The 11,935-nt window shown below is 46.5% G+C and overlaps 1 protein-coding gene across 3 annotated transcripts in view; it reads left to right on the top strand.

Moving 5' to 3' along the window:
• The first annotated feature begins 518 nt into the window (after positions 1 to 518).
• The window catches only part of Sept6 (septin 6), a 101,048-nt gene continuing 89,631 nt past the window's right edge, over positions 519 to 11,935 (top strand). For 2 of the 3 annotated variants that reach the window (XM_013019813.1, XM_013019814.1), the window contains exon 1: positions 559 to 894. In XM_013019813.1, the coding sequence (XP_012875267.1) occupies positions 865 to 894 (30 nt within the window). In that variant the 5' untranslated portion in view covers positions 559 to 864. Of the gene's footprint in view, positions 895 to 11,935 lie in introns of all 3 variants that reach the window. The other variant, XM_013019815.1, reaches the window with a different exon arrangement.

The raw sequence follows: 11,935 nt of genomic DNA, 5'->3' as shown, positions 1-11,935 counted from the left end.
CACGGGCCCAGAGGGGAAAGAGCCATGAGGCCCATTTGTGTTAAGTAGTCAGTGGTGGTGAATTAGGCTTCTTGAAATTCCAGCCCACAGCACCCAAGGTTTGGGGACCCTAGGGCAGGAGGAGAGAGGTCCTGGCTTCAGAATGTACAAGTTACAGCTGGGTTGGGGGGCATCCCATTTTCTAAGCTGCAATGTGAAGCTGCAGGTGCCCCAACCCCTCCCCTCCAGCCGCAGCAATTCTCCTGGGTCCTGGTGGGGTGTGGAGCATTGGCACTCCAGGGCTAAAGTCAAAGAGGGGGTTTAGGGGGCTGGGAGGAAGGAGTGTTAAGCTGAGCACCGGAGGGGGGAGGAGGGAGGGGTTCCTTCCTTCCCAGCCTGGGGTGTGTGTGTGTGTGTGTGTGGAGGGGGGGGCGATCTGGGGACTCAGGGATGTAAAGGGGGGGGGAATAATTCATCAGAGGGAGGTCGGGACGTACCACGGAGCCCAGTGGAGGGAGGGGGCAGAGGACATGGTCATCGAGGGGAGCCCCCGCCCCCTTGGCCGAAGCCTGGGGCTAGGGTTGGAGGGAGAAGTGGAACTGGGCTGGCGGGTGGAGGTGGGGGGAAGGGAGGGAGGCGGTGTGCTCCTTCCATCCCATCCCCCCCAAACCCGGACTTCCGAGGGGGTGGGTGTTAGAGGAGAGGTTAGGCTTGGAGCGGGCGACGAGGGGGCCCCTCCCTCGCACCTCCCCCCCCCCACCCCGACTTGGTCGCGCCCGAAGTGTAACACTTTCTCTTTGTCGGAGGAGCTCTTCTCTTGTTTCCTGTGCTGTGGCTCCGGTTGCAGCGGCGGCGCCGGTGGCAGCCCTGGCGGACGCGGGAGCGATGGCAGCGGCCGACATAGCTCGCCAGGTGGTGAGTGCGGGCTTTGGATTGCCAGCGCCTAGAGGAATTGGTGGTGGTGGTGAGGGGATTGGGGACGAACCGGGGGGGGGGGACTTCATCGCCAACCCGCGTGCAAGGAGGCAGTGGGCAGCCTTAAAGATCTGAGGCTTGGAAGGACTTTGGTTTCGGGGTTGGGGGATAGGTCAATGACTAGTTCCCCTTACCCGCACTCCCTTGGCTTGATCGCTGTGTGTGTTGGGGGGACTCTTGGCAAAAAGCCTGCAGGCGGCAGCTGAACTTGCGTGGCCCTAGCCCGCTGCAGTAGGCGCCGCTGCCGCCTCCTTTGCTGCAGCTGCGGTCGCGCTGCTGGCTGGGGCGTTGCCGAATGAATGGCCGCACAAGCCGCTGAGTCCTGGGGTCCCTGGCCGCCCCCCCGCTCCGACCTTGCTGCGCCCCCCCCGGCACAGTACTGCCTGCTGGGATTCATGCTAGCAGTGGCTAAGGGGCGAGGGGCAGGGGCTAGCCTGGGGCAGAGGGATGAGGGGGGCGGGGAAGTGACTGGCTGGAGTAGGGTTTCTCCATATGCATTGCATATGTGACTGCGTCTGTGTATGTGTTAGGCGTGTGTGCTTGTATATGTGCACGCGTGCGCTTTCGTGTCTTCCCCCGACCAGGCAGATGTGGCTCCTGGCCTTCTATCTATGACCCTAGATGAATCGATTTGTTTGTATAGAGACAGAGGTGTGCTTACTTCTTGAGTTGTGCATTGGTACGTCCGAATGCGACTGCTGCAGCTTGTGCTCTGTGCCACGGGGTCCCCTGTGTGCCTCTGTGTGTGAGGGTGCAGTTCAGTGGCCTGTACTTCCATGGCTGCATATTTGGGCACGTTTCTGAGTGGGCCTGGGGGGGGGGTGTCTGTCTCCAGTGTGTGTTCAGGTTAGCTGGGCTTGTTTACCAAAACCTGTGGAGCTGGCTTCTTTCTGTGGGGACTCAGGAAAATAAGTATGAGACTTGAAATGCAGTACTGACTCTTCTTTTTTTCCTTTTTGTTGGCTTCAACTCTGGTTAAAACAAAACAAAACAAAAAAGCAACCTGAAAACCTCAACAACAAACAACTCCCCCCCCCCCAAAAAAAACCCTTCATTTTAGAAACTGAAGTTTTCCAGCGTGGGAGTACAGAGAAATCAAGTGACCCCATACTCCTCTTTTTTTTTAACCAGAAGTTTGCTTGCAAAGGGAGAAGTTGATTCCATTTGCAGGGAACAATCTAGCTCCTTATCTATGGATATGTGGGATTTTAAAAAGCCCACCAGCATCCTGAGTTCATGAGGTAGAACAGGTAGAGTAAATCCCCCTACACCAAATACTACTTGATGAAAATCTCTGAACCACACAAAAATGTTGCTAAACCTCATAGCTTATTTAGAGAAATAGTCCATGCAATGCAATTCCTGTGGGGGAAAATGCCTGTAGGTATTTGCCCTAATCAACATTGATTTTCAAGATCTGAGTCCAAAATCTGACATTCATTTTATCTACAGGACAGAGAAATGTAGTCCATTCCCTGTCCCACATTGGAAGGAAGGTAAAGATCGTTTCTTTGCAATCATCCCATCCCCTTGTAGGCAGTCCTAGTGAGGAAGGTTATGAGGAATAAGTTAGGAAGGAGATAGTGCTCTCTGATGATGGAATTTAAGAGAATTCTCTTTCCCCCAAGATTGGCACTGTAATATGTGTTGTTTTAGTGTTTAGAGGGCAACCAGAGTGCTTTTTTTATTCTTTGTTATGTACATTTTACAGATGGCATACTTAAGTAGAGAAATTACCCCCCTGGGTCACACTTGCTCTATTCTTAGTGACCAAAAATGGCACTAATGATTTTTTTTCTTGTTAGATAATGAATTTGCATTGATCCATACATACACTCTCACCATACTCCTTTTGCCTGGATTAGGATTGCAGGGCAGATGTTAAAAGAACATTCCAGAAGGTTATTTCACTTCAAACACAACTAAGGCAACCCAGGGAGCTCTTGTTCTGCAAAATGGGGAGCAGGGGATGGAAGGCCTCTTGGTTTGCTTTGCTTGGTTCCACTTTGCTCTGGCTGCCTTCAGCCATGTTGTATACTGAAGTACATAATTGCAATGGCAGATTCTGGAGCTGAAAAAGCAGCCCAAGCACTTGAGACCTTGTTATTGTGATAAATGGGTTTCTGGGAAAACTGACGTCACTCTTCATGCTTCCATTCCCCCCACCCCACCCCACCCCCCCCAGCCAGTGAAGATCTTATTTATATGTCATTTGTCTCTGCTTTGCATCTGCAAGAAGTTGTAATTTACTGGCAGAAGTAGGGATAGACTCAGGAGACCTTGGGTGGCTGGTTACTGCTGGTTTCTTGTATCTAGGGTTTGAGAAAATTAAAGAATAAGTCTGGAATCTTAGCTACTGGCGTGGAGGCTGAGATCTCAGGAGCATGGTTTGAAGGCAGCCCAGGCAGAAAAGTCTGTGAGATTCTTATCTCCCATTAACCACCAAGAGTCCAAAGTGGAGATGTGGCTCAGAGTACTAGCCTTGAGCGAAAAAGACTAGGGACAGTGTGGAAGTCCAGAGTTCAAGCATCAGTTCTCTGTCTGTCTGTCTGTCTCGCGCTCTCTCTCTCTCTCTCTCTCTCTCTCTCTCTCTCTCTCTCACACACACACACACACACACACACACACACGAATAAGCCTGATGGTTAACAGAGCTTGAACTCATGGCCTGGGCACTATCCCTGAGCTTTTTTGCTAAAGGCTAAGCACTCTACCATTTTGATCCAAAGCTCCACTTCTGGTTTTCTGGTGGTTAATTGGAGACAAGAATCTCCCAGACTTTTCTGCCATGGCTGGCTTTGAACCATGATCCTGAATAGCTAGGATTATAGGCATGAGCCACCATTGCTGGTCGTGGGGCCTGAACTCTGGGCCTGGGCGCTGTCCCTCAGCTCTTCAGCTCAAGGCTAGCGCTCTACCACTTGAGCCACAGCGCCACTTCCAGCTTTTTCCTTTTTGCTTATGTGGTGCTAAGGAATCGAACCCAGGGCCTCATGTATGTATGCAAGGCAAGCGCTCTACCACTGAGCCACCTTCCCAGCCCAGCGGTGACGTCTTAATAAGCACTGAGATAGAGTATCATGCCAATAGTGCCTTCATGTGTGTGTGTTTGGTTTTTCTTTTTCTAGAGTCAGTTGAGGGTCACTGTGCCTAAATATCCTTAGTGCTTTAACAGGTCGAATGCTTGGGGAAGGGTCTGTATTTGGGCAAGTGTGCATCTTGGAATTTGTTCTTGTATGCATAATTCAATGCCTTCCCCTATGAATGGATACCACAAAGCATTCTGTATGACAACATTATTTCTCCACTGCGTCCATGACTGACTCATGTATCCAAGTCTGCGGCTAGCCTTTGTCATCTATACCAAAAAAGTAGTAGACAAAGTTCATGGCTTTTAAGCTTCTAGCCTATTTGGAGAGACAAATTGGGGACACAGTGAGACAATTAGAGAATTTGAGAAGATCCTTGGAGTTCTTTACCCCAAATTTCTTTTCTTTCTTTTTTGTCCAAGACAGGGACTGTAACCTCTCAGTATCTATAGATTTTGCTCATTGCCTAGTGCTCTACCAACTGAGCCATGCCTCCAACTCCTAACCCAAACTTCTGATAGTGCCTTGGGCTGCTACTTACTCTGTACTCTGGGAAGTTAACATGATTCATCTGAGGTAACAGTGAGGCACAGGGCAGAACTTCAAAAACCTGCAACTTCTACCTCTTACGTTAAGAAGTTTCTCTCAGTTTTCAGTTTGGGGTTTCAGCCATTAAATGCTGGCCTACAGACAGCACAATCTGGTTGATTATTTTTAGAACCAATCCCAGGATTGGCAGTGGCACTCTAGGGCGTGGTCAATGCTAGCTCTCTCAAGTTTTCCATGAAAGAATTTGTGGGAGCTAATTTTACCCTATGAACTTGGGAGGGCTGCTTAAGTCTTGCTATTAAATGGCAGCTTTTAAAATTTTTGTAAGTGTGTGTGTGTGTGTGTGTGTGTGTGTGTGTGTGTGTGTGTGTGTGTGTATGTGTGTGTGTTCTAGGCTTGAACTCAGGGCCTGGGTGCTATTCCTGAACTTTTTTGCTCAAGCTAGCATTCCACCACTTGAGCTACAGCTCCACTTCTGGCTTTTTTGTAATTTGTTGGAGATGGATGTCTCACAGACTTTCTTGCCCTGGCTGGCTTTGAACTGTGATCCTTAAAATCTCAGCCTCCTGAGGAGCTAGGATTACAGGCATGAGCTACCAACGCCCATTTTTGGGGGGGGGGTAAATTTTTGAGTCAGGGTTTTGCTCTGAAACCACAGCTGTTCTTGAACTCCAGATCCTCTTACCTTAGCCGCTTGGTGGTGTATACCAATATGCTTGATGGCTTTAACTCTTCTCAAAGCTTCTGGCTAAGATGGTCCCCTACTCACTAGGAGAGAAAACAAAATGCCAGTACTGTATTCACCTAGAGCTCTAGTGGGACTATAGCACTGAGGAAAGTTTCCATGGCCCTAAGTATTAAAATTTTGTTGAATCCAAGTCAGGTATAGGGCAATCACTATACAAATTTCCAACTAGTCTACATGTTTGAGATTTGACAAAAAAAAAAATTGGAGGAGCATTTCAGTTCCCCCCAAATGCACGTAGTCCTTTCCCTGAAAGAGTTTTCAGACTATTGATAGACACAGACACCATTAGATCATATTTATCATGGTGCTAAGTCCACACAGGGTAGCTATTGCCTGCCATGAGATTTCATTACTAGTGGTCCTAATTCAGCAGTTGATGAGGACTATGACAAGAAAGGCTTCTGGAGGGGTGAGTTGAAGATAAGTGTGATCTCATTTCTGCCAGGCTGGGAACAATTCATCTGTTCATTCACCCTTGATTATTTTCATTCATTCCTTTAACATTTATTTATTGGGCACCGATCCTGCCAGGTCCTGTGCCAAGGCCTGGCAATGTAATAGTGATTAAGGTACACAGGAACTCTTACCCTCTCAGAACTTCCAGGTAAAGGCAGGAATAAGCCTTGTTCCCTCTTCACAATCTAAATCCTGGAAATGAGAGCTTTGGCAGTGTGCTTATTACAAACCACATCACAGTCCAGTGATTTGTCTGCACAGTGTAATGAGATTTTGAACTACCGTCATATGTATAGCATTTGTTTTGTGGCATCTCTGTTGTAAATTTTCTCTTGAAATTACTGGCTATGTTGCCCGGTATTGGCCCCTTCCCTTCCGGTGCTCTTGGAAGGGAATAAATCCATTGCATTGATCTGCGCAAAACTAATTAGCAAGGGATATTCCTTGGAAAAGGATTCTCCAAAAATGAAACAGGACTGATTTCTAGACTTCCCTGGATTTCTTTTCCTTTCCTTTCCGTTCCCTTCCTTCCTTCTTTCCTTCCTCTCTCTTTCTTTTTTCTCTTTCTTTCTTCCTTTCCTTCTTTCTTCCCTTCCTTTCTTTCTTTTTTGTTGGTTGTGGAGCTTGAACTCTGGGCCTGGGCTCTGTCTCTAAGCTCTTCAACTCAACAGTGCCACTTCCAGTTTTCAGGTGTTTTCTGGAGTAGCTAGGATTATAGATGTGAGCCACTTGCCCGGATTTCTGAATTATCTAAGCCATGATTTAATATTTTTATTATTATTAAGGAGAAGCAGAAGGGTTATAATTCCACAAGTCGGCTAATAGGTAATTTTTTTTTTGGACACTGTCACCCCCTCTTTCACTTTCTCCCCAGTCCCCTCCAGTCCCAGCCTACAACAAGTTGCATAGTTCATGGTTTACTTTTTTTTTTCCAGTCATGGGGCTTGGATGCTGTCCCTGAGCTCTTTTGTTCAAGGCTAGCGCTCTACCATTTTGAGCCACATCGTCACTTCCGGTTTTCTGGTGGTTAATTGGAAATAAGAGTCTCAAAGGGACTTTCCTGCCTAGGCTGGCTTTGAACTGTGATCCTCAGATGTCAGCCTCCTGAGAAGCTAGGATTACAGGCATGAGCCACCAGCACCTGGCTTATGGTTTAATATTTGTGTGAACAATTGAGAAAGGGCTTTGTGTTGCATATATATTAAAAGGAAAAGGGAGGAAAGGGAAAGGGGTGGAGAAAGGAAGGGAAGAAGGAAGAAGAAAGAGAAAGCAAAGGAAAAGAAAACCATGGAGAGATGTAACATGTTTCTTTAAATTATCTCACAGTGCTTTCATCTGTATGATTTCACCTTCCCTGACAGCTTCCTGGACAAATATTATTCTCTTCATTTTAATGTGTGCAGGGAGACTAGGTGACTTAATCCAAAGTTTTACTGCTGGTCAGTAGATGAGATAATGGAACACCTACCAGATGATACAGATTCCCTGTTTGAAAACTCTCACCTTTCCAAGATGTTTATGAGACATTGAAATCCTGCCATGCCCCTCTTCCCCTTACCCCTGTCAGCATACTCACAGGAATCAGAGAAGGGTTCACATGCTACTTTGGACATTCTGATAGATTCACCTTAAAATCTAAGATAACACAGTCATGGCTTGTGTGGGTTTTCTTTTTCTTTCTTCCTCTCCATATTACTTTAAATAAAAATCTTGGAGCCACCCGCCATGTAATGATGGATTATTTTAAGTAACAACTGGGGGGGGGGCAGAATAAATTAGAAACACAGACCCTTCTTCCTCAGTTTGGCAGCTTCTGCTGCACAGAGGAAGGAGGCCACGTGCTCAGGAGGGTGAAAAATCATGTTAGCCTCTTCTCCAGTGTCTTCTCCTTAGAGACAGCCATCTGCTGAATGATGCAGCAGCCTCTCTGCTGGCCCTGGAGAGGAGTCATTTGTGTGACCAAGGGGCAATCTGTAGGCCTTCTCAGGGAAGGCCTCAGGATTCTGGGTTCCCCTCCCAGAGACCTCTCTGACCCCTACCTAAGGCCCTGGGGTAACAGGAGCTGAGCACTGCTTTCACAGTCCTGATGAAGTGTGAGATGGTGTTCGATTTCCTCCCACAGCAGAGGCCCCAATTCTGAACACTGGCTGATGTACAGGCAGGAACTGTTTTTTTTTTTTTTTCTTTCTCTTTCATATCCCCTTTAAATAAGACCAAATGGAGGCAGGGGCAAATTCAGGCTCCCCAGAGGGCAATTGGGCATTCACCCAGAGGCCTATGGGAAACCCTAATTTTTTTTTCCTTTTTCTTTTTGAGACATTAGAGGTTAACAATGGCCAGAACACCAGAACACCTAGAAAACTCCATTGGGAGTGCCTGGCTTGAGGGGGAGTGTATGTGGCTTTTGTGGGAAAGTTGGCCCACCCTTGAGCAGGGGTCAGACCTGGGTTGAGATGGAGATATTTAACCTAGACAATGGCTTTTGTTGAGTTAGGTAGGGTTGTTAGCCTGGGACTCTTGAGTGGAGCTGGGCAGCTGGCCAGGCTGAGGCTTAGGCCAGAGTCAGAAGAGAGGAAAAGAGAAAGGAGAGTGGGGGAAGAGAGATGAGAAGGAACACAGGCCTTTCAGCAGCATCAGCTACCTTAGTTGCCTTCCAACTGGTCAGAGCCACCTTAGTGAGCTTCCAGGCCATGGTCCTTTGACCTTTCTTCTTCCTGACCATCAGGAATCCCAAGTCCTGGATTTTTTTTTTCCTTGCCTGTCCTGAGGCTTGAACTGTATACCTGCGTGCTATCCCTGAGCTCCTTTTGCCCAAGGCTTGCGCTACAGTGCCACTTCCGGTTTTCTGATGATTAATTGGAGATAAGAGTCTCCTGGACCTGCTTGCGCTGGCTTTAAACCTCGATTCTCAGATCTCGGCCTCTTAAGTAGCTAGGAGTACAGGTGTGAGCCACTAGTGGCAGGCTTGTCATGGAATTTTCATTCGCAGAAAGAAATACATCCACCACTGCAGTCAGTGTTGCCATCAGAGTGAGAGTCTGCTTTCACAGTGGCCTTGCAGCTAACACCACCATTCTCTGCCACTCTGAGTCAGACAAGTCACTTCCTTTCTCTGAGTCGGTTTCCCCTTTTGTAAAAGAAGAAAAAAGAAAAAGAAAAAGACTGTGTTGTTGGACCAGGTGATCTTCCAAGGTGTTGGTGGCTCTGAATTTATGTGGGTCTTAGGGTTTCTTCTCTAAGCTAATTTCTTTTAGGTTCTAGCAGCTTCTGCTTCCCAGTGAAGTGCCAGAATTAAGCTCCGCCCCTTCCCTCCTCTGACTTTTTGAGCTGGGAGGAGAAAGCTGGAGAGAAAGCCGGGCTATGCTTTGGGCTCAGTAGGGTCTCCATAAGTGGAATGGAAACAACCCTTCAGCCATTGCCTGTGGTGTGGGTATATATAGCTATTGCCTTCCAGAAAGGTACACAACAGCTCAGTATTTGTCTATGGATCCCACTTTAAATATACTAGGAGAGCTGGCTATTTAATGCATTCCTGCTGTGAATTCTTTTATAGAATGAAAAGCCATGCTGGAATTGAACTTCTGTATTGAAATCAGTTTCATCTACTGGCCTTGTCGAAGTAGGCCATTTCCCTTGTATGGTGTGAACTGTCTTCCTTGTGCTTCCTCTAGGTCCTCTAAACTCTTCTCCACTGACGGACAGTTCTGAGGGTGCTTGGAAGGTGCTGTCAGCTTTGTCAGGCCTGATTTCTCCTTAAAATGGCCCCCAAATTTCTCTGAAGGCAGCAGATGAGTCAGTTGTCTCAGGACTTTTCTCTGTGTGTTTCAGAGCATGTGATTTGTCTTCTAGTTTCCTTGAATCTTTATAAGTTATACTGTATAATGCCATGTTTTATATATATATATATATATATATTAATATTACATGTGAAATCAGTTATAACAAGGAGAATAATAGGGTTTTATTGGGTTATTGGCAAAATAAATGTGCCTTATATATAATGGAACTGCCCAAAAGCTAAATGCCCTTCTTAACTAAGTTTTCTGGTTATTTGTATGTAAAGCACCTTTTGGTTGTAGTTGAAGATTTTCGTCAAATATCTGAGGCTACTTTCTACCTAAGAAAGTATCCTCACAGACTTAAAAAAATATTAATTTATGGCTTAGTACCAGTGGCTCACGCCTGTAATCCTTGCTCCTCTGGAGGTTGAGATCTGAGGATTGCAGTTTGAAGCCAGCCCAGGCAGAAAAGTCCTTGAGACTCATCTCCAATTAAGCCTCCCAAAAGCCAGAAATGGAGCTGTGGCTCAAGTGATAGAACACTAGCCTTAAGCAGAAAAGCTCATGGACAGTACCCTTGCCCTGAGTTCAAGCCCCAGGACTAAGTCTCCTCTCTCTCTCTGTCTCTTCTCTGTCTCTCTTTCTCTCTCTCTCGCACACACACACACACACACACACACACACACAATATTTTTTCCATGCGTACTGTAGAAATTTTGGAAAACTGAAAAACAGTATGATGGATCATAAGCTACTTTCTACGCCAAACTTAGCACTGTCACTATTCCTACTCCCTACCTACCAGAGATGCTTCTGTGTATGTAGGTTTTTTTTTCTTTGCATGTTATTAAACATTCTTAGAAAATATTTTCCATTAGCTGCTTAATATTTCATCGGGTATCCTTGAACTGACGAATTGGAGCTTTGTGGTGTCTCAGACATCAGTATTCAGGGCCTGAATGGGGATGGAGAAAGAGAAGGTGTGAGGGAATGGACTCATCATTAAGCTTCTGTGGGGACGCTGAAGAACATTCCACTTCAGTGTTTCTGTTTTTTTCCTTTTGTGTGTGTGTTGGTTTTAGGACTTGAATTCAGGGCCTGGGTGCTGTCTCTGAGATCTTTTTGCTCAAGCCTAACACTCTACCACCTTGGGCCACAGCACCACTTCTAGTTTTTGAGTAGTTAACTGGAGGGACTTTTCTGCTCAGGCTGGCTTTGAACTGTGATCATCAGATCTAAGCCTCCCACGTAGCTAGGATTACAGGCATAAGGCACTAGTGTCCAGCTTGCCCCTTAGCTTTTTAACTCAAGGTTGACACTTGAGCCTTTCTCTTCACTTTTGGTGCTTAATTGGACATCAGTCTCATGGCCTTTACCTGCTTTGAACCATGATCCTCAAAACTCAGCCATATCAGTGCCCAGCTCAGTTTAGTGTTTCTGTCCTTGGTTACCACTTGGATGCAAAAGGCCAGAGGGGAAAGTCAGTGGTGGGTCATATGTTCCTGACATTTTGTTCTTATTGTTCAGGATGACAGTTACTAACTTAGCTACCTTGGCTTTAAAGGGAGGCAGGAAATTCTCCCTGGACACAGACAGATCCTCAATGCCTTATGGTCTCAAATCCCACTTGCTGTCTCTAGCAGGGATGTCAGATGAGAGGCAGCATAGAGTGTGAGACAGCAGTTACCTATTTGGTTACTTTATTTTCTGGAATCACAGCAGTGAGAAGAAGATACACAGCTGGAAGTCCCGTAACTCTTTTTTCTTAATAGGAATATCCAATTAAAAAACGCAGTTGGTATGTTCTCAAGGGAGGAGGCAGAAGAGGAGAGCAGAGTTTTTGCCTGTGATGTGAAAGGTGGTATAACGTATTTGAAAACCACTTGTGGCTACAGATGAGGAGCAAACAGGAAATGGAATTGGGGAGGGGGAGGAGGATTTTGTCATTACTCAGGGGCCCTCTCATTTTGCCTTTGAAAGTTCCTCATCATGGCTCACACCTGCAATCCTAGCTACTCAAGGAGGCTGAAATTTCCAGGTAGTAGGAAAGTCTGTAATAGTCCTATCTTCAATTAGTCACCAAACAGCCTAAAATGGAGCTGTGGCTCAAGTGGTAGAGTGCTACCCTTGAGCAAAAAAGGCTGAAGGACTACACCTAGGTCCTGAGTTCAAGCTCTTCTCAACTCCTGGCATACTAATTACTCCTGCTGTAAAGCCAAGTGAGCTAGAACAGGCCTTTCTTTTATTAATTATACAGGTGATATGGGAATACATTCATGCTATAAAAGAACCAAGCATTATGAAAGCAAGCTGACAGCTCTCCTGGACTGGACCCTCACTTCCATTCCTTTCCCCTGAGG

This window comes from Dipodomys ordii, unplaced genomic scaffold (assembly GCF_000151885.1).
Source record: "Dipodomys ordii isolate 6190 unplaced genomic scaffold, Dord_2.0 Scaffold47, whole genome shotgun sequence".
In the NCBI taxonomy this organism is placed as follows: Eukaryota; Metazoa; Chordata; class Mammalia; order Rodentia; family Heteromyidae; genus Dipodomys; species Dipodomys ordii.
Note: the sequence above shows the minus strand (reverse complement) of the source record. Positions and strands in the feature narration are given on the sequence as shown.